Raw genomic sequence first — 22,036 nt, 5'->3', positions numbered from 1 at the left:
CTCAGGGAGCTTACTATTGATATCAAGGCACCAGGGATGGAGAGTGAAGAATCTTTTTGTCGTTGTTCACAAAAGTAGTTAGGAATCTTTATCTTAAGTGGTATCTGTGACTTATTTAATACGATGTAGCATCAAGCCAAGATCTATCATTTTCGTTATTATTTATTATTGGATTCCATTTAACACTTGTTTCCCTAATGGAAAAGTTGTCTATATCTGAAAAGCTTTGCTACAATGAGGAACATTGAGCTTAAATGTGACAACTTTTGTTACTTTCTTTCGTAGACGGTGATAAATACAGTCTTAAAATTTTTTTTTTAATGTTTATTTATTTTTGAGACAGAGAGAGACAGAGCATGAATGGGGGAGGGGCAGAGAGAGAGGGAGACACAGAATCTGAAGCAGGTTCCAGGCTCTAAGCTGTCAGCACAGAGCCTGACGCGGGGCTTGAACTCACGGACCGTGAGATCATGACCTGAGCCGAAGTCAGACACTTAACCGACTGAGCCACCCAGGTGCCCCAAGGATTAATACAGTCTTTAAACAATTTATTTATTTATTTATTTTTGAGAGAGAGAGAGAGAGAGAGAGAGAGAGAGAGGGCGCGTGCGCGTGCACAAGCAGGGGGGTGGGGTGGAGAGAGAGAGAGACACAGAGTCTGAAGCAGGCGTCAGGCTCTGAGCTGTCAGCACAGAGCCCAAGGCAGGGCTTGAACTCATGAACCGTGAGATCATGACCTGTGCTGAAGTCGGGCGCTTAACCAACTGAGCCACCTGGGTGCCCCTGGATTAATAATACCGTGTTAAAGGTCAAGGTGGTGAATACAGATTGCCTTTGGAAAGGTATTTTAATATTACGGCAAATATGTTTCAAAACAAATAGAGGAGTAATTAACTTCTTTTTTTTCTGAAGGTATCTGGAATTGGCACTCGAAGAATCTCTACAGAAGGGTCTGCAAAACAGCTACCAAATGCTTATTTTCTGCTCCCACAGGTTCAGAGCATTCAGCTTTCACAAACCCAGGTAATTTTAATGGTGGATTTATTTTGAATTCTAGCAAACGCCAAACTTTGTAGTCTTCTAAAGTTATGTATCTTTTACAGCCCTTTTTATATAGGATTGCTAGAGATGTTAAACTCACCAGCTTTTAGAATTGGGATTTTACTATTTGCCGCTTTTTGAAAAAATCCTGATGTGTCAGTGGAATCCATGTTCTTCTTTTGAAAGGCTGTATAGTCCATAGTGTTGCTTTGTCATAGTTGGCTTTATCTTGTTTTTGATCATTTGAGGTGTTTCCAGTTTTTCGTTATTACTACCATTAGTCCATGTACATGTTTTATAAGTTTTTTTATTTCCTTTTTGGATTACCCGTCTCCTCAGGATATATTTTGTAAAGAGAGTGTCTGTAGTTCAAGACCATGAACCATTTTATAGAGCTTGTTAAATATTGCCAGGTTGCTTTTCAAGAAGACAGACTGCTATGGTCACTAGTAATGATATTTTTTCAGGAATGTCTTACTCTCTTCCCCTCTCCCTACTCCTAGCCTTTCTTGAGTGTGGCTCAGTGGAAAGAAATGTTTTTGATGTTTTAGAATGTATATCCAGATGACCCTTGAGCAGTGCAGAGGCTATGAGTATCAACCCTCAATGCAGTTCAAATCTGTGTATAACTTTTGACTCCCCAGAAACTTAACTGCTGGCAGCCTGCCGTTAACTGGAAGCCCTGCAGATAACATAAATAGTTGATTAACACGTATTCTGTGTTGTATGTATTATATACTGTATTCTTACAATAAAGTAAGCTAGGAAAAATGTTACTAAGAAAATCATAAGGAAGAGAAATACATTTACAGTACCGTTCTCTATTTATTGAAGAAATTTGCATATCAGTGGACCTGCACAGTTCAACCCATGGTATTCAAGGGTCAGCTGTAATGATACCTTAATGTTGTTTTAATATGCATTTCATTTATAGTGTATAAGTTTCACCACTTTTCCCCTTTGACTTATTTCCTTGTAACTATGGCTAACTTTTGAAATTGAGAAAATTCCTTTTTTTATATATATGTTTGTTTTTTTGAGAGAGAGAGAGAGAGAGAGAGAGAGAGAGAGACAGAGCATGAGCAGGGGAAGGGCAGAGAGAGAGGGAGACACAGCATACGAAGCCGCCTCTAGGCTCTGAGCTGTCAGCACAGAGCCCAACGTGGGGCTCAAACTCATGAACCATGAGATAGTGACCTGAGCCGAAGTCAGACGCTTAACCCACTGAGCCACCCAGGAGCTCCAAGAAAAGTCTTGAACCAGTGTATCACCTTACTGACCCTTTCTTTCTGATTAGTGAATAAAGAATATTGCTTAGAACTTTGTGTCAGTCCCAGTAGTGCCTGGGGCTTTCCTTCATTCAGTAGTCTTCCTCTGCTGTGGGCAGGCACTGGTTTAGTATTTCCATCTTCCTGGAGCTTACATTCCAGTGGGAAGACAAATAAAACTAATTTACCTGTAATGTAATGTCTGGGAGATTTGTCATCACTTAGATAATTCTTGGGAATTTTTGGTATTATTTTTACTTTGATAAAACTGAATAGCCCTTCCTCCCAGGATTTTAAGGAAGATTTCTTTTAGTTTGTACATTTGGATTTGGTTTAAATCCTAAGACCAATGGATGTATTGAACTTTTTTTTTTTTAAGTTTATTTCTTTTCAGAGAGAGAGAGAGCAAACAGGGGAAGAGAGAGAGAGAGAGAGAGAGAGAGAGAGAATATCCCAAGCAGGCAGTGCAGAGCCCGATGTAGGGCTTGAACTCTTGCATGGTGAGATCATGACCTGAGCCGAAAATGAGTCTGACTGTAACCAACTGAGCCACTCAAGTGCCCTTGTATTGAACGGTTTTTAGCATAAAAATGATCTGAACTGACTTGCATTTTTGTAAGGGGTTTAAAGGGCTGGGGTAAGTGTAACTTGCATATGCTGATAGCATGGGTTTTTCCTGCTGAACGTTTTTAGCCTTATCTCAGGGCCGTCCTTCAGCAAAGGGGGTGGCTGAGAATGGCCAGGTTTCTCTGGTTACTGAGACTGGAAGCTTTGAATGCCAGATGCTGTATTAGTGGTGATAAAAGTATTGAAACAGAGACAGGTGTTCAGATATCTTAGTAGGGGTTAATTTAAGGATACAGAGAATTAAGGGAAAGAGGCAATGACCATGCAGGCCTCTCTATGAGGCCTGTGAGAGACCTTGCTATGAGGAGAGCTTGCACGTTATATGCATTGTACCTGGCAGATCTTATCTGCTGACCATGATGCCTGCTGCCTGTTTTCCTGCATCCAGGCTGTCATCATCTCTTTCCCAGGCTGCTCCAGTGGCCCCTTAACGGATCTGCCAGCATCTAGTCTGGCCCTTTCAAAAGTCTCTTTTCCTAAAATGCAAGTTGGACCACACTAGTCATCTGCTTAACACCTTTCAGTGTATTCCTGCAGGTCTCAGGACTTAAACCAGGTTCTTAGTGTGGCTCTAAGGCCTTGCATGGTCTGGCTGCTGTTTCTCTACCGTCATGTGGTCTTCCTCTGCTTGCTTCCTCTGCTTGCTCACCCTTGCCGTTTTCACTCCTCCACACGTCCTTTGTGCCTGCAGTTTCCTCAGATTCCCCCGCCCCAACTGTCCTCTGGAGTAGCCCCGATTTCATCCTTTCTGTTTCAGCTCAAGCTCCACTTCTTCAGAGAGTCTTGCCATCTCTCCCCATCCTAGTTCAGGTCCCTGGATGGACTGTCGTAGAACTGTGTTCTTCCCACTTAGAACGCTTATCCCCATTACTCAGCCACCCTTTCCTTCCCTCCGTGAAACTGCAGCCCCGTGGAAGCAGAGACTGTCTGCTGTTGCTCTCCACAGGGTCCCCTACACCTAGCCCAGGGCCTCCGGCAGAGGCGCTCAGTGAACACTGGTCAGATGAAGTTCCGGCTGGAGGGACGTCTGTAGTTCTCCCATGGGAGCAGTTTCAGGGGTTCTTTGTTCTGGTTTTTTTTTTGCATTTTAATTTATTTTTTAACAGCTTTATTGAGCTATAACTCACATACCACAGACTTGATCCATTCGGCAGTTTTTAGTATATTCAAGAATTGTGCAGCCACCCCCATAGTCTAATTTTAGAACATTTCCACGGCCGCAGTTCCTGGCAACCACCCCTAAGTTTTCTGTCTCTATAGATTTGTCTCTTCTGGATGTTTCATATAAATGAAATGTGTGATCTTTCATGATTGGCTTCTTTCACTTAATGTTTTTAAGCTTCATTCATGTCATAGCGCATATCAGTCTTTTATTCTTTTTTATTACCCTGTACTAGTGAACCATTGTATGGACATACCATACTTTGTTTCATCATTTACCGATTGGCAGGAATTTGATTTGTTTCCACTTTTTGGCTATTATCAAAACTGTTGCAGTGAACATTTTCGTACAAGTTCATGTGGACATATGTTTACTGTTCTCTTGGGTGTGTACATAGGAGTGGACTTTTGTGGTCATATGGTAATTATATGTTTAACATTTTGAGTAACTGTCAAAAAGTGGTTGTATCATTTTACAGTCTCACCAGCAATATATGAGGATTCCAGTTTTTCCACAGCTTTACCAAAACTTATTTTATGTTTTTTGGTTTTTTAAGAACATCCTAGTGGATGTGAAGTCATAGCTTAGGTGTTTGGTTTGCATTTTCCTGATGACTAATGATGTTGAGCATCTTTTCAATGTGCTTATTGGTCACTTGTATATCTTTTTTGGAGAGATGTCTATTCAGGTCTTTTGCCCACTTTAAAATTGGATTATTTGTTTTGTCCTTGTTGAGATGTAAATGTTCTTTATATATTCTAGATACTAGGCCTTTATCAAGTACATGATTTGCAAATACTTCTCTCATTCTGTGTTGGTTTTTTCATTTTCTTGATGGTGTTGTTTAAAGTACAAAAGTGTTTGGTTTTGATGAACTTCAGTTTTGCCTGTTTTTTCCTTTGTAACTTATCCTTTTAGTGTCCTATCTAAAAAGGTCCACAGTTACCAAGATTTACCTCTTTATTTTCTTCAAAGAGTTTTATAGTTTATCTCTTACATTTAGGTCTATGATGCATTTTGACATTTTAGTGTATAGTGTGAGCTAGGGATCCTAATTCATTCTTCTGTGTGTGGGTATCTAGTAGTCCTGTTTTTAAAAGATGTTCATTTACTTATTTTGAGAGAGAGAGAAAGCAGGGAGAAGCAGAGAGAGAGGGAGAGAGAATCCCAAGCAGGCTTTGCACTGTCAGCACAGAGCCCAGTGCGGAGCTCGATCTCCCAAACCACGAGATCATGACCTGAGCCAAAACTGAGAGTCAGATACTTAACCAACTGAACCACCCAGGCGCCCCTGACTATAGTATTTTTGCATTTAAACCTCATACATATATGTGTTTGTGTTGTGTTTAAGTGGCCATAATTGCCAGCTATGCTTTCTCAGAAAGAAATGTCTTCATTTTGCTCTTCTGTTTTTCCTTTTTTCTGTTTTTTGGTCACGAACCCATCATCTGAGGTGAGTGTTGAGTTCAGCTTCCCTCAAAACGGGATAGAGGGTTTGGGAGGTACTCTGGTTCGGTTGGGAGCTGGAAGGTGGGTCTGCTAGAACGCTAGAGAGTGAGAAGGTTTGGGCAGAAATTAAGATATTGTCAGCTTTGCTTTCACTTGCTTCCTTAGCTCCATCTCATGGGATAAACGAGGGTGCCAATAATCATTGTTATGTTATCTCATTTTTTTTGCACTTTGGGCTCATTTTGGTCCGTTTTACTTGTGTCTTTACCCATTGGTATCTGACTTTTGCATTTTTCCTGCTCAGTTGAATCGGATTGAATGGCTCCCTTTCTTCTGCTGGAAACAAGAGTGTGTGTGTGATTTCTTTTCTATCTAGATTTTTGGTGATGTGTTGTAACAGCCACTAGGTTCGGTGGGGAGGAGGGTATACCTTTCGCCTCTCTGCTGCCCATGTGTGTCTGCTTTTTTCTTTTTCAACCTTTTCATCTGGCCCTTCTTTTTCATTTGTTTGGCCCTTTATGAAGCGAGGGCTCCTAGCAGATGAGAGGTCACTATTGCAGTGGGTCTGAGTAAAAGTCTGAGGTTCCTCTGCTTTTGTTGTAGTCTTGTCATTATTTGACCCCCGGGTTATTGTCCCAGTCATTCTCCGCTCCATGTGTCACACTGCTGCTCTCATGTCCTCCCAGACAAAGCTGTTCAGTGCTTCCCTGGTCTCTGTACTAGCTGGGCCCCTGTTGGTTTCAGCATAAAGCCTGAGCCCCGGAGCTTGCCATATGAGGCCCTCGACACCTGCTCCAGCCTCCTCTCCAGCCTCAGACGTCCTGCCCTTCTCTTCTCCACTCCGGCCTCCAAAACCGCTCGCTGCTGAAACGGGCCATCCCTTTTTACATACTGCCTTTCCTTCATAGGCTTTCACCCCCTTCTAACCCTCATTGTCCTTCTCGCTCCCTCCTCTGAGACCCGGTTCAGGTATCAGCTCCTCCGCGGCCTCCCCAGGGCCCTGGGCAAGTCTGTGTTCCAGTCCCCCTGGCATGTGGTTCAGACCCCTGCTTGAACGTTTGGTGTCATCCTGTGTCGTCCTCCATGAGGCTCTCTTCCATGGGCCTGTTTCTTTTTCATTTTTATAATCTCAACATCAGCTTAGTGTTTAGCACATTGAGGGCCCCCACAGTTTTTAATAGATAGGTGAGTCAGTGGGCATCTGAGTTGAGATCCCCAAATAGCGTATCTACCTGTTGTAACATGTAGGATTTGCATAACTTCCCCTTTTCACCACATCAGCCACTTTGACCTTCACCAGATTTACTACTAGGGCAGGTGGTAATATCCTTATTTTAGAAACTGTAGGATGGATGTAGAGTTTAAGTTACCTGGTGGAGGCCGAGAGCCGAGCTGGGATGGGCAGTGCCAGCGCGCTCTGCCGAGGGATTTGCGCCACGTATAGTTCAGTGTCGCGATGACTTCCACATCTGTGGACTTAGTAACTCAGGTTCCATGAGAGATAAATGGCAAATAAAATGTGGGGTTTGGCTACATTTTTATAATGGCAGACGAACAATGGGGACAGCTTACAGGCTCGACAGTAGAAAGAGGATTTGATGAATGTGATTGTATCAACATGGTAGACTGTTAAGTAGTTCTTCCAAGTTATAATTCTGATGCTTTGTCTGACAAGGGAATAGTAGAATATAAGCTAGGTTATACTTGGTGAGTGTAACTATAAAATACGTGGTGGGATAGAATACATAAATACAGTTGTGCTAGGCTTGTGAAAAAGTGAGAGTTTTTACCTTTTAATGTTTTTTTACAGTGCTATTTTGGTTCCAGACTGTTGAGATATGAGGAGTGTTTGAGCGGTTTATTTGGGCAAAACAATGTTAGAAATTGGCATCATCTCAGGTCTGGCATAGAGGCTCACTATCACGATAGGCTCGTCTCAGAGATTTACAGGAACTTAGTTATTGGTATTAGAATCATTATAAAATAATGTCTATTGTTAAAAATAAAATGATAAGGCAGTGTGGGAAACCCAGATAAGTTTCGAAGTTAGAGGAAAACACATGACACACATTCCCACCAAATAAAAGTGTGTGTGTGTGTCCTAACATGATACCTTATTATCACATTATCTAAAAGTGAGATTGTGATTATACCAAAATTATTATGTAATCAGAACATAACATGGGAAACCAGAGAAGCGAAAAATTAGAAATAAGCCCCAAGACTACAGTCACACTCGGCAAAGGTAACTAGGATTAATATTTTGTCATATCCTAGTGGGCACCTGGGTGGCTCAGTTGGTTAAATGTCCAGCTTTGGCTCAGGTCATGATCTCGTGGTTCATGAGTTCGACCCCCACCCTGGGCTTCGTGCTGACAGCTCCCTCCCTCCCCTGCTCACACTCTGTGTATCTCTCTGTCTCAGAAATAAAAACAAACAAGAACATTAAAAAATGTTTTGTCGGGGCGCCTGGGTGGCTCAGTCGGTTGAGTGTCTGACTTCAGCTCAGGTCATGATCTCACGGCCTGTGGGTTCGAGCCCCATGTGGGGCTCTGTGCTGATAGCTTGGAGCCTGGAGCCTACTTTGGATTCTGTGTCTCCCTCTCTCTCTGCTCCTAACCCACTTGCATTCTGTCTCTGTCTGTCTCAAAAATAAATAAATATTAAAAAAAAAAAAAAAAAAGTTTTGTCATTTCCTTTCAATGTATTTCCTGAGTGTGCATGTATACAATGAAGGGTTCCCCTTCCCATCACAGCATAATGTTGCTGGATTGAGTAAAGGAGAGATTATTTCTGGGTGTGCTGCGTGATACCTAATGCATTTCAGACCAGGAGTTCCTAACCTTTTGAGACTGGCACAGCCTTCGCTTTTGGAGTGGTGACATCAGGCCCCTGTGCCTGCCTGCCCAGGACAGGTGTCAGGCAAGGGCTGTGGCCCCAGGTCTGTGTGGAGCCTGGTTCCTGCCAGCCTGGGAGAAGGTGCCCTAAGTTGTTTTCCTGCTTTCTTGGCTGCTGAGGTGCTGATCCCTGTCAATTAAGTGTGGCAATCTGGAAGGGAAGCTGTAAAATCAGTATAGGGAGAGGACCAAGGAAAGTTTTTTCAACCACAGTTTGACAGAAAAGAAGGGGGCACATTTCTCACTAACAAATAAGGTCTCGTCTAGGATTTGGAGATTATAACAAATAAGAGTCTCGTCTAGGATTTGGAGATGGAAAACAGAGAATAGGGAAAGGTTCTTTAACCTCTGTAGCTGTCCTATTTTCTTGATGGACTTCCGTCATTAGTTAAATGAAAGAAACAGATTTTCTGAGTGTGACAGCTGAGAATTCCTACAGATCCGTGTGACATCAATAATATATTTAACACCATTTCTTTGCCTGATAAAAGTTTGATTTTTTTTTTTTTTAACATAAAAATGATAGACTGTCAGACTCTGGAAAGCTATTACTATATGTTAGGTAAATATGTGCCATTACTTAATTTTCCTCTACCTACCTACCTCCGAATATGGCTTTTAAAAGCAAGGAAATTGCTAAAATTTGTACATTTTTCTCTTTTTCATCTCATTCCAATGAGAATGATTCAAGGGGATGGGAGCTTGGGAAGCCGAGACCGGAGGGGTTGGGGGTGGGAGCTGGTGAGTGGAAGGAAGGGAGGAAGCATGGGAAAGTCTAGAGAGAAGAATACCTACGTGTGTGTGGGGGCAGGTGTTTCTCTTCTGTGTTCTGCAGGGCAGGCAGTCCCCTTCCCTCCGTCTTCCCCCGTTGCTTCCTTAAAATCTCTACTGTCTTAGCAGGAGAGAACAGTGTTCTTGATCAGTTTCCTGGTCCCTCCTTTAACTCAGTGATTATTACCTAGTGTCTTTTCTGCCTTCCAGGAGAATTGACTAGCTCTTTACTGAAAATGAGAGATCCCTAGCATCGCAAACACAGTATTTAGAAGCTTTTGTTTTTATGCATTTCCTTTGCTAATATTATAAGCTCCTTGAGTGCAGGAATCCTGTCTTAGCCAATGTTTGTTTTCTTACCACCTGGCAGTCTGGCCACATAACGCACAGTGAATAAATGTTTGATACTTGAATAAATGATCTTAAAAAGAAACTATAACCTCAGTTATTTAAGAAGTTGTAAGATATGAATCTTTTTTTACTTCTTTCAGACATTCATTATACTCTAGAAACTTTATACTCTAGAACTTTCTAGAAAGTTCTAGAAACTTTTGTTGGGGTATATGAAGATGCCCAATAAATAACATATGGTTCTGAACTAATGTATGTATAAGAATCAGGAGTTAGGGAACCAAAATGCCACCTTCATGTTGCTGATGAGCCACATTCTCATGTATCAACTGAGGTCAGAGAGCCAGTTACTAATTCCCTGTCCCCTCGGGTAGATTGTGGAGCGGCCCATCAGAAGGGGAGTTTTGAGTCTGAAGGACAGACACCCTTCTCCAGAGTAGAGAGAAAGAAGGCAGCTCCCCTCTGAGCCCCTATCCTTCTCCTCACTGTCTACAGCACAGCATCATGGTCTGTGGCCCACTGACAAGCAACCCTCCCCTACCTATAAGGGGAGAGGAAGACTTGGGGCCAAAGGACAAGTGAAGTTAGGAAAAGAGAATCCTTTCCTTGTAACACTCCTCAGTTTTTTATACCCTTGACTCATTGGGCTTGCCTTTTATTAAGCCTGGGTCCCCCCTTCCCCTGACAAGGAGATCAGCAGGCTTCTGGCAACTGTGTTCCCACTTTCCTTAGCCTGTTCCTCCTCCCACTGGACCCAAACCCCCATTTCTTTGATTATCCTCAGCCTGTTGGGGAGCATTGTTGAGTTTGCCCCTAGAAAGCTCTGAGATAAATTAGAATAATTCATTAATAATCTTTTCCAAAGCCACACTAGAGTCAAGGTTGAGAGTTCATGTCCGCATCTGTTTCCCATTCCAAATTCTTTTCAAGTATGATATCCAATACAGCTTATCAGAGCTTTTGCAGTGGGCTCAAATAACAGAGTAAAGCTACTCCAATAAAAAAAAAATACCAGTCATAAAGGATGCCCCATCATAGAGATGCATGGTAGAGTGAATAAGAAAGTGAATTCTGACCACCTGGGTAAAAATCTTGGTCATGTCTGAGTGACCTTGGTCAAATTACCTAACCTCTTTGTGTCTCAGTTTATCTATAAGATAAATAATAATAGCACTACTTCATAGGATGGCTGTAGCTATTGACTAAATTCATGCATATAAAGTGCTTAGAATTGGTACCTGGCACCTAACTAAAATGTATTCACTAATTAACTGTAAAAATAAAGTTTTGAATATAAACCCTCTCCTATTGTGAAACTCTTGGAAATTTTTTAAATTCAGAGATCCAGTCCTCTGGCAAGACGTGAAAGTTCAAGGCTATAGTCCCATATCAAATTATCTTGGCTTGTGAGTTAACATTAAAAGAATTTGAAGCCCTCCCCAATTTCTTACTCATTTGGTCTTCGCCAGAGAGGTTGTCCATGCCTGTGTGCAGCTGGGGCTCACTCTGGCTAGGATGTGTGCGGCTTCCCTGGAGTTTCACAAGTTACATTAATTTAATATTAAGTCTCTTGGGGCGCCTGACTGGCTCAGTCCATAGTGCATGTGACTCTTGATTTTGGGGTTGTGAGTTCGAGCCCTACATTGGGTGTAGGGATTACTTAAAGATAAAAAATATCTTTAGAAATAATATCGAGTCTCTCTTGAGCCTTGCTTGAGTCTAGAATCCTAAGACACACAGGAATATCAGATTATCAACCATACATCCACTGGGTTTGCAAAACGTGCCTCCCATCCCAGCCCTCAAGGGACTGATTCTAAGCAGAATTGTTCCCAGTACTTCATTTTTGCTGAAAGGAGGGATGGATGATGGAGAGCATCACCTTGGTTTTGGCTTTAGTTTATGCCAGTTGTTTTGATTCTCAGACCTTGCATTTAAACTCCGTGGGGAGAGATTGCTTGTCTGGAGGCTAAGGCGGCAGCCTGTGTATTCCTCTCTCAGGAAGTTGCCCCTGAGGCGCTCTGGTCTCCCCTCAGAGTTGGGACTTGGCACTGGTCGCAGCCAGTCACAGGTGTGTCTTTGTTCTTTCTGCGGGAAGCCCTTGTTTCTGGCACTCCTGTGTTGACTGGCATGGACACCCTATTGAGGGATGGAGTGTCCACGGTGCCCGGGCAGGGGCATTGAGATCTGTGTACACAGTTGTTTCCATTGCCTCTTACTGTGGATTCACTGAGGCTTCTGGGACCTACTTCTTAGAGAAGGCTTTCCCTTTTAGCCCCACCTACATCAAGTGGGGCATTGTTTTCAGGTTCTTGGAGGGGAGCTGCTGTTGACATTTGGGAAGCTCGGGGCCTAGTGGGGACAGCATGTTGGCCGGGAGCCGCTCACCATGGCCTCCAGGTTGTGAGTGTGCCCCTTCTTTCTCTGCACTTGTGGGCTCTGCCTCCAGGATATGCTTTTCCTGTCCCCTCTTGCTCTCAGGAAGGCTCAGTTGAGTTTCTCGCCATTTAACCAGCTTCTTTTATTGCTCTCTTTCTTTCTCTAACACCTGCAAAGTTGCTACTGTTTTCTGGAATTGGTTTGTTCCTTTTCCTTTTTCTTTCACTTTTTGATCTAGATTTTTTTTTTTCTTTAGATGTTTCCCTAGATATTTTCTTGTGAGTTCTCCTAAAGGAAAGAGATAAAATCAGTAAGTTCTGGGTCTGCTGAAAGCATCTGTTGTTCAAACACATCTTCTCTTCCCTGCATTGGATGGTCTTCCATAGGAGATGCTCACCTATCAGACCAACATCTAAATCAGGCCTGGGGTCAGTCTGTCTTGATAGTCTGGCCTGGTTCCTGTTTAATGAGTTTCCTCTTTTTGCTGTGCCTTCTCTAGACTGAGTCCTACTTCCATAAACTTCTCAAAATGTTCCCCCAGGGCATGGGCAGTAACTGTGTCTCCACCTAATATGCTCTGGGCATTCTGCTCTGATATTCCTGCTTGCCCCCAGTGCCCGCCGCCCCCCCCCCCCCCCAACCTGTCCAGGACTGTGTAACCCTGGGTATAGCTGTTTCAGTCCTCAGTTGCTCTTACTATGGATTCTGATCCTGGCTTTAGAAGTGCATTTCTCCATACTTCCTATAACCAAATCCTGATTCCTTTGTGGGGAACAATTCCAGTCTGCTAACATCTTGCTTTTATTCTTTCATTATATATATTTTTAAGCTCCAATAAGCACAAAGATCTATCTCCCTTATTTCAGTTACGTACCAGGCTGTCTCCATCTCTCTGTATGTCTCTTGGGCTGTACCCAAGAGAAGGCTGTACCTTCTCGTTTCTCATTCACGTTCTCTCTGGTTGTTCCCTAAGAGGTTAGTCTTCCTTTTAAGGGGAGCCCTCTCTTCCTCTTGCTTCATTAATCTGCCCTTTCTGTTTTATTTTTTGTTCATCTTGCTCTGATGGGAAGACTAAACCATGTTTCCCTAACCTTCTAGCACCTCTTTGATTTCCAGAGTGAACCGGATTGTTCCAAGGACGGACCTTAGTGGTTGCCTTCTTTGTGCATGCAATAATTCTGTCAAATTGCTTCTCTGACTCAACCCAAGATGAGAACATAGCTCCTTAATGAGAATACCCTTGTTGCTTCTTCTTCTTCTTTTTTTTTTAAAGTTTATTTTTGAGAGAGAGAGAGAATGCCGGAGAGGGGCACAGAGAGGGGGAGACAGGGATTCCCAAGCAGGCTCCGCACTGTCAGTGCACAGCCTGGTGCAGGGCTCGAACCCAGGAACCAGGAGATCATGACCTGAGCTAAAACCAAGAGTCAGACCCTTAACCAACTGAACACCCAGGCACCCCTCCTTGTTGCTTCTTTATTTATAAAATCTGCCACCCATCTGTATATCTGTCATTTTGGATCTTGAAAATCTAAAACAGCAGTTAGCATTTAAATGATTAATAAATCTAGACCCAGTGAGTTGGGGAGGAACTTTTGAGTCTGTGGACCAGCCCACATGAATTTAAACTAGACTTTTCATAGTTCCAACTCATAGCCATGAAGATAATACATAAAAAGGAACAGAATTCCAAACAACCCGTCTGTACTGCCTGCCTGGAGTTGGACCCAACAGTTTCTTCAAGATCTGGTTATAAAAGCAGATGGTGTTCTAGAAGCTCTATTTTGAGGAGAGAGAGCCCTGACTGGGACATCTTTTCCTTTTCCTTTTTCCTTCTCCCTTCTCCCTTTCCCTTTCCCTTTCCTTTCATAGTGGTAAAGTGTGCACACCATAAGATACCATTTTAATTGTACAATTGACTGGTGTTCAGTAAATTCACGTTTTTGTGCAGCCATTACCACCATCCATGTCCAGAGTGTTTTCATCTTCCAAACTGAAACTCTTACTCACAGTACATAGTAACTCTCCTGTTAACCTCTCCTCTCAGCCCCTGATTACCATTATTATTTCTGCCTCTGTTCTAGGCTCCTTCATGTAAGTGGAATCACAGAATATTTGCCTTTTAGTGTCTGGCTTATTTCACTTTGTTATCACATTTTCAGGGTTCATCCATATTGTCATATGGGTGTCAGAATTTCCTTCCCTTTTAAGACTGAACAGCATTCCATTGCATGGCTATACCATGTTTTATTTATTCATTCATCCATCGATGGATTTTGGGTTGCTTCCACTTTTGACTACTGTATATAATACTGCTACGAATTTGGGTGTACAGATAGCTGTTTGAATCCCTCCTATCACTTTTGGGGATGTACCTAGAAGTAGAATTGGTGGATCGTAGTGTAAATACGTGTTCAATTTTTTGAGGAACGTCCATACTATTTCCCACTGCAGCACCCTTTCTTTTAGAGCCATGGCTAATCTTTGCCATGGCTATGCCTATTTAAGTAAAAACTGTGCCCACATTGCTCAAGGTCAAGCTCAGCAGCCTGCATCACAAAGGCTGAACTTTTGCCGAGGCTGGGCTCAGCATCAAGGCCTGGGTCAGGCCTTCAGGACCCACTTGCCATTTGCTTAAGGTCCGGCAGCATCCAGCCGTATAAAAATAGCTGCTTGCCTTTGGATCAAGTCACCGTATGCTCCATGACCTACCAAGGTGAAAATCCCACAAGGCTCTCCCGAGACTGCCAGCCCAGCTCGTAACAGTTAAAAATCTGCAATCCAAGTGCAAAAGCCAAGGTGTTGCACAATACAGGCCACTGTCACTTGGTCCAACAAAAAGTCTCAATATCTAAGTGTTAACTTGTTCTCCAAATTGCTTTTTGTCTGTCTTTCAGGGTTTCTGGCACATTTCAGGAGGGTGGAAAGCTGTCGGCAATAAATGGCTCTTCTCTCTTTTTGGGGGGTTCTGAACCAAATGTGAAATAAGACAAAAAGAATTTGAAGCGTTTAAGAAAAAACAAAAACAAAAACCTCTTCTCTTAGAAACCAAAGGAGTGTGGAAGAGGAGTTTCCCCTCTTACAGCTTTGATGTGGGGGAAAATGCTTCCCAGGAGCATTTAAGTTATTTATTGTGGAATTCTGCTAATTTAATGCATCAATTGTGAATGAACAAGTAAAAACAATAATGTTCCCTGTTGAAGGTTTACTGATGCCCTGTGATTGGCATATGTATCTCGTTTAGGGCTCATAATGTGGCTGTGAATTCATTAACTCCGTTTTGTTGAAGAGGAGACAGAGTCTTAGGCAGGGTAGGGGATGTCCCTAAGGTTTTGTGGCTGGGGTTTCATCTCGAATTTAGTTAAGTGTAAAGCCTTTTCTAAAAAAGATGCGGATAAGAAAAAATGCTCTTCCCTTAAACAGAAAACTAATTTCAGCGAGTTCCTAGGTTTTTATAAATATTTTTGCCAGTGGGTCTGGCAACATAGGTGAATTTTGTTTCAGTGGTTAAATATCTGAGGAATAGAAGGGTAGCGGTTATGGGGAGGGTTGAAGCACAATTGCTGTTTAAGGGTAAAAGCAACCATGCAGTGCTGACTAATAACTCAGCTGAGCCTCTCCGTCGTGCAGGAAACACTAAATTAGGAGTTTGGTTATAGAGCATGGGTGTTGTGTGGAAGAGATCCAAGAAAGTGCCTGTTTTATGCAAAATCATTTGCTGCGTAGACTGTATTGGACCTAGCACTGTGTGTGTGGGCCACTGTCTGGCGTGGTCACATGGCATATATAGAACCTGCTTTCCTACTGATACGTGTGTTGGCATGAGAAATTTACCTGTATAAGGACCTTTAAAATTTAGCATTCAAAATTGTGGAAGGGGAGAAAAATGGGACCTAGTATTGGATTTTATCTAATATTTTTCTATTTCATGAGTTATTTTCCTTAAATGAAAGGTTTTTGTGTGTGGTCATTGCTGGGAATGTTACATAATTTCAAGGCTCTTGTTCATTCTGTCTGGATTAATATATTATAAATTCTCATATACTTTTCTTAGGATGTTGGTTTCTTCTTGTTAAAAATAAAAGTCCTCCAGCGTGGACTGGGTGGCTCAGTCGGTTGGGGATCCAACTTTGGCTCAGGTCATGATCTCACCATTTGTGGGTTCGAGCCCTGCATTGGGCTCTGGGCTAACGGCTCAGAGCCTGAACCCTGCTTTGGATTCTTGTCCCTTGCTCTCTGCCCCTCCCCCGCTCACACTCTGTGTGTGTGTGTGTGTGTGTGTGTGTGTGTGTGTGTGTCTCTCTCTCTCTCAAAAATAAATAAAACATTAAAAAAATTTTTTTAAGTTCTCTAAAATGACAGGACTTGAAATCTATAATTTTTTTTCCACTTTACCTGTACACAATTCCCCCAAGTCACACTGTGCCCTGGCCTGATGCACAAAGATGAGTTTCTTAGCAGGTAGAGAACTAGGTGATTTTTTTTCTCTCTTAGATTCAGTTAACTAGACTTATAACACAAAAGCATGGGAATATAAGCCATTACAAAAGGGTTTTTTTTTTTGAAACACTGATATTTTCTTTTCCTTTTTTTAAAGTTTATTTATTTATTTTGAGAGACAGAGCAAGAGGGGCAGGGGGAGGGACAGAGAGAGAGGGAGAGAGAGAATCCCAAGCAGGCTCCATGCTGTCAGCGCAGAGCCCGATGCAGGGCTCCTTCTCACGAACCGTTAAACCATGACCTGAGCCAAAACCAAGAGTGAGTCGCTTAACTGAGCCACCCAGGCGCCCCGCCCTGGTGGCTATTTTCTTGAATGTTGCATTATCTCTGGGAATGGTGTTCTAATACTTGTTTCCATGGTGAAGAACTTTTTGGTTTTTAAATTTAGGAGTAGACTTGGTCTGTTCTGATTTACTTAGAAAAAAACTTGACTTGTGTTAAAGGACCTGCTATTTTTTTTCCTGGTTTTCCATTAGCTACTGTTAGGACCTTTGATAAGTCATTTAACCCTTCCAAACCACGTTTTCCCTCATCTTCTGAAAGGGAGTGATACCATATACTTCACGTGGAAAGCACTGAAAAATTGTTTTTAGTTTTTAGCTATAAAATTCATGAACTAATTTGTTAAAGTAATGGGGGGGGGTGTTGAAAAGTAGAGAAGTAAGCTTCTGTTCTCCTTTTATAATCTGCTCTGCACACTCTTGGTTAAAGGGATGTCCCACTGTCATAACAAGTGTGCTCAGTTGGGACCCTTTCAGAGAGAATTCAATCCCAGGGGTGGGGGTGGGTGTGTGTGTGTGTGTGTGTGTGTGTGTGTGTGTGTGTGTGTGTGGTTGCCTCAGGTGGCTCCTGTTTTGGTTATGGTTTACTTTTTAAAGTCAACATTGCAGTAGTTTTGTTCTTTGGTTAAAGACATGAATGTTTAAATTGTTCTTTGAGAAAACCTGGAGCACTTCAGGACAGTGTGGAGGTGCTAGGACGCCCCCTTGTGGGATTCTGAAATATGTTCTGCAACAAATGAAAATAATAAAGTAGTTTATTCTTGTTAGACTTCCAGCTAAGAGAGGAATCTTACTTAAGATGGTAAATTATAAATTCATCCATCTAGAAGCTTACCAAAAATGACAAAATAGTAGGCTTTATATTACATCAAATCACTGTGCAAGTTGGATTGTTAATCGTGTTTAAAAATCATAATTTTGGGGGCGCCTGGGTGGCTTAGTTAAGCATCCGACTTCAGCTCAGGTCATGATCTCATGATTCATGGGTTTGAGCTCCACATCATGCTCTGTGCTGACAGCCTCTGTCTCCCTCTCTCTGTGCCCTTCCCCCTTTCACACACACTCTCTCAAAATAAACAAATAGACGTTAAAAAATTATAATTTTGAACTTGTAACATCTCAACATTTGAAGAAATATTTTAGGGAAGAGGATTGCCTTGTCAGGTTAACACCTATAGTTAAAGTGCTGTAAATTTTCAAAAAACATAACTATTATAAATGCATATGTTGAAAATGTGTTGATATGGGATTTTCTTTAAACTTTTGGTTGTTGAAAGTTTTAGAGCGTAAGTACACATCAAGTGGCAGGAGTTGGTATATTCTTTTATTTTAGAGCCACTGTTTATTATTTTTAGTTTATTTTATGCAAGCTTGCTTTTTTAAAGCATCTGTGGCTGTGTGCCCACTTGTCTTCATTCACTAATTGCATATTGTGTGCGGATTAAGTGGTAGGCATTGAGGTAACAGCATCGGGCAAGGGGCTTACGATCTTCTGAGGAAGACAGACCTTGAGCAAGTTGTTACATTATAATGAGGACTGTTAAGGAAGGTCAGGGAAAAGGTGCTGTGGGTGTGAGTAATGGGCAGTTACCCCAGCTGTGGGGGCAGGGAAAACCCTTGTGGAGGGGGTGTGTAAGCTGGACCTGAAGGATGAATTAGGTTTAGCTAGGTAGAGGGAGGGTGGATTGGGGATTCGAGTTTACAGCAAAACAACACATTTAGAGGTTGAAGGCAAAACCGAGCAGAAAGTAGACCAGTGAGGCTGGAGCATAAATAAGGAGGTGGATGAAGACTAGGCAGGTACCTGAGTGTTGAAGCCACAGTAAAGGATTTGGTCTTCGAAGGGTTTTAAGCAGCTAGTGGCATCACCTGATTTGCATATTGGTAACTCACTTTTGATGCATTGTGGAGACTGGAATGGAGAGGACAGAGGTGGACACAGGGAGACTAGCCTACCTGTCTCTCTCCCTCCCTCTCCTTCTCCTTCCCACTAGGGCAAGCATTCCTCAACTTTTTCTGTAAAGGCTCAGAGAGTATATTTTGACTTTCCAGGCCATGTGATCCCCGTTGCGAGTACTCCTCTCTTCAGATGTAGCATGAAAGCAGCCGTACACAATACACAAAGGAATGAGCATGGTCGTGTTCCAATAAAACTTTGTTTATAAACACAGGCAGTGTTGGCCCATGGGCATGGTTTGCTGACCCCCGATCTCCAGGATTATAGGAATGAAGGAAAGTGAATCGATTCAAGGGTTCCTGAGGAGTTGTGATCAGTATTACTTGGTGGTTATGGGTTTGTTTGAGAAGGGTAAGTGAGAAGCTGAAGTTGGTGTGCAGGTTTCTGGCTTAAATAACCGTATGAATAGTGGTTCCAGGACGACGTGCACACCAAGCATAGCTGTCTTGGCGAGCGTGGGCATTCGGGTGGATGTCCAGCCATTGGCTGGACATGGGTGTGTGGAGAGAGAAGTGCAGGCAGCTTTGGTGTGTTACAGAGCTTCCCTAGAGAGAGTGAAGAGGGCAAAAGGAAGAATCCCTAATAACTCTAACATCTTAAGTGGAGAGGGGGAAGAGCCACAAAGGATGATGCAAAGAGGAAGGAGCAAAACCAAGAGAAGCACCAGTGGTTAATGGGGTTAAATTGGCAGAAGCATTAGGCAAAATGGGAAGGGCCTATTGGATTTGGATGTGAGGAGGTCATTTATAACTTTGGTTAAAGCAATTTCAGAGAGTAGTGGCCTTTTTCTTTTTATGTCTATGATATGGTGGGACTTGTTTGCAGAAAGACAAATTCAGTCATCTAATTCTTCCTTAAGATTTTAGGCTCCATTTACAAATGGTATTATTCTGTTGAAGTCTAGCAGATACTAGTAGTTGCTTTTTATTTTTTTAATTAAAAAATTTTGTAAATGTTTATTAGTGAGAGAGAGAGACAGAGCGTGGGCAGGAGAGGGGCAGAGAGAGGGAGATACAGAATCTGAAGCAGGCTCTAGGCTCTGAGCTGTTAGCACAGAGCCTGATGAGGAGCTCGAACTCATGAGCCGTGAGATCATTGACCTGAGCCAAAGTTGGATGCTTAACCAACTGAGCCACCCAGCACCCCAATTAGCAGTTGCTTTTTAGAATAGTCTTTGGTTAATGTTTGGTCCTATTTCAAGCTTGGTTAATCTTCTTTAAATGTTTTTTTTTTTAATGTCTATTTGAGAGAGAGAGAGAGAGAGAGAGAGAGAGAGTATGAGCCCCCGGGGTGGGGGGGCAAGAGGAAGGGGAAGTGGGGGAAGGGCAGAGAGAGCTGGGGACAGAGGATCCAAAGTGGGTTCTGTGCTGACAGCAGTGAGCGCGATGAGGGGCTTGAACTCACAAACTATGAGATCATGACCTGGGCTGAAGTTGGAAGCTTAACTGACTGAGCCACCCAGGCACCCCATTTTGATTAAACTCCACTATCTTTACTGCATTTTAAAATGTGTCTTATTCCTTTTTTGGTACTTTAATCGCTGAATGAAAATTGTAGTAGTTAAAAATGTGTTTTTAATATAATGTGCTTAGGTAATTCTTAATAAATCTAATAAATTAAACACAATCATGGTGGTTCTTTCTACTTAATATTAAGTCTTCCTGGAGTGAATAAACGCTTACCCGCAATCAAGTCCGCCAAGGATTTGGGGAATGCCTCCTTGCCTTACTGAGATTTCCTGCCATCGTGACTGTGGCTGCCAGGCCGAGTGCCTTTTTATTTTATAATCACTATGCCAGACACATCAAGCTGAACAAAAGAGGAGTTGTCATAGCTGATGGGTTTTGGATTTACACACTGCACTACCTGACTTCCCTGTGTGCTCACCGTCTGCAGCTCCCCCCTCCCCCCCAAATGACTGTATTTCTGAATCAGAGTGTGCATTTCCTTATCTTAAAAGATATGTCGATTATCATTCCATGTGGCTGTTGAGATCTTTGAACTTGATGAAATTTTGCATTCTTTTCATTTATTTTCATCTCTTCCATGCATAACTCTTTCACATTTTAAAAATGATAATGATAGCCTGTTTCAATTTTAGACATCTCTTAACTGTTGTGCCACAACTTCTAACATTCTATTAATGGAAGGCAGACGGAAGAACAGTTAATTGGCTATTGCTGGGTGAACCTACTTTGAAATAAAAGATTCCTGTGTTGAAACAGAATGTTCAGAAAGTATAAGAAATGCCAAACTACAGTGTTCCTGTGTATATTTAGAACATATTTATCTCCTTATTGCCATAATAGGAATTTTCATGTTGCCCAAGGGAGAGCTTATGATTTCCATTAGAATGTGAGCTTGGTGACAGGCTTTTCTGTCTTATTCATGTTTATTTCCAGCTACTAGGATAGTACCCAGCATTTAGCAGATACTCAAATATTTATTAAGTGAATGAATGTTCTGCATAAATGATAGATTGTTTACTATGAATACAAGATTTAACTCTTTGCCTCTTTTCAAGTTTTTTCTCCCCTTTTTTCTTCTTTTAGGCAGAAACCACTAATACTAGTCTCTTGCAAGTACAACTGGAATGCAGTTTACGTAATAAAGTGTGTCAGCAATTAAAGGTAAAATTAAAAAATTCACTCTTCTCATCCTTCCTTTCTTGCCTTTGGCTTGGAAATCAAAAATAACATGACACATTCTGTTTTCAGAAATACACATGACCTTATCATAAGTGCTTTTCTTTTTATAAAACTTGAAATCACAAAGTTTGGATGATTTTTTTTTTTGAGTTTTTCTTTTGTTCTTTCCATCCCTCCAATCTCAGAGTTGTTATATGGAATCTGACGATGTTTTACGGCTACAAATGAGCATAATCGTAACCATGGAAAACTCCTCAAAAGAGTTTGAAGAAAACACACAAGATTTGTTAGATCATCTTTCTATAATTTATGTAGCCACAGATAAATCTGAGACCTCAGGTAAGGTGGAATCTTTTAACATTGTTATTCTAGTATATCTTGATTAACCTGCATTACCATTTTTTTGTTTTATTTTATTTTTTTAGTATTTATTTTTGAGAGAGAGAGAGAGAGAGAGAAAGACAGAGTGTGAGCAGGGGTGCGCAGAGAGAGAGGGAGACACAGAATCCTAAGCAGGTTCCAGGCTCTAAGCTGTCAGCACAGAGCCTGATGTAGGGCTTGAACTCACGAACTGCGAGAACATGACCTGAGCCGAAGTCAGATGCTTAACCAACTGAGCCACCCAGGCACCCCTGCATCACCATTCTTAAAGCATTTACTTGTAGGCTGTATCATTGCAATGCAAGACAACGAGGCTTTGCGTTCGTA

At 42.1% G+C, this 22,036-nt stretch overlaps 1 protein-coding gene across 2 annotated transcripts in view; it reads left to right on the top strand.

Moving 5' to 3' along the window:
• TMEM131L (transmembrane 131 like) overlaps positions 1-22,036 on the top strand; it is a 170,188-nt gene that overhangs the window by 87,639 nt on the left and 60,513 nt on the right. For both annotated transcript variants that reach the window (XM_019441230.2, XM_019441228.2), the window contains exons 7-9: positions 913-1,023; positions 21,233-21,310; positions 21,514-21,667. In XM_019441230.2, the coding sequence (XP_019296775.1) occupies positions 913-1,023; positions 21,233-21,310; positions 21,514-21,667 (343 nt within the window). The remainder of the gene's footprint in view (positions 1-912; positions 1,024-21,232; positions 21,311-21,513; positions 21,668-22,036) is intronic.

This window comes from Panthera pardus, unplaced genomic scaffold (assembly GCF_024362965.1).
Source record: "Panthera pardus isolate Hobbes unplaced genomic scaffold, ASM2436296v1 HiC_scaffold_13, whole genome shotgun sequence".
In the NCBI taxonomy this organism is placed as follows: Eukaryota; Metazoa; Chordata; class Mammalia; order Carnivora; family Felidae; genus Panthera; species Panthera pardus.
This window is presented reverse-complemented; position numbering and strand designations above follow the sequence as displayed.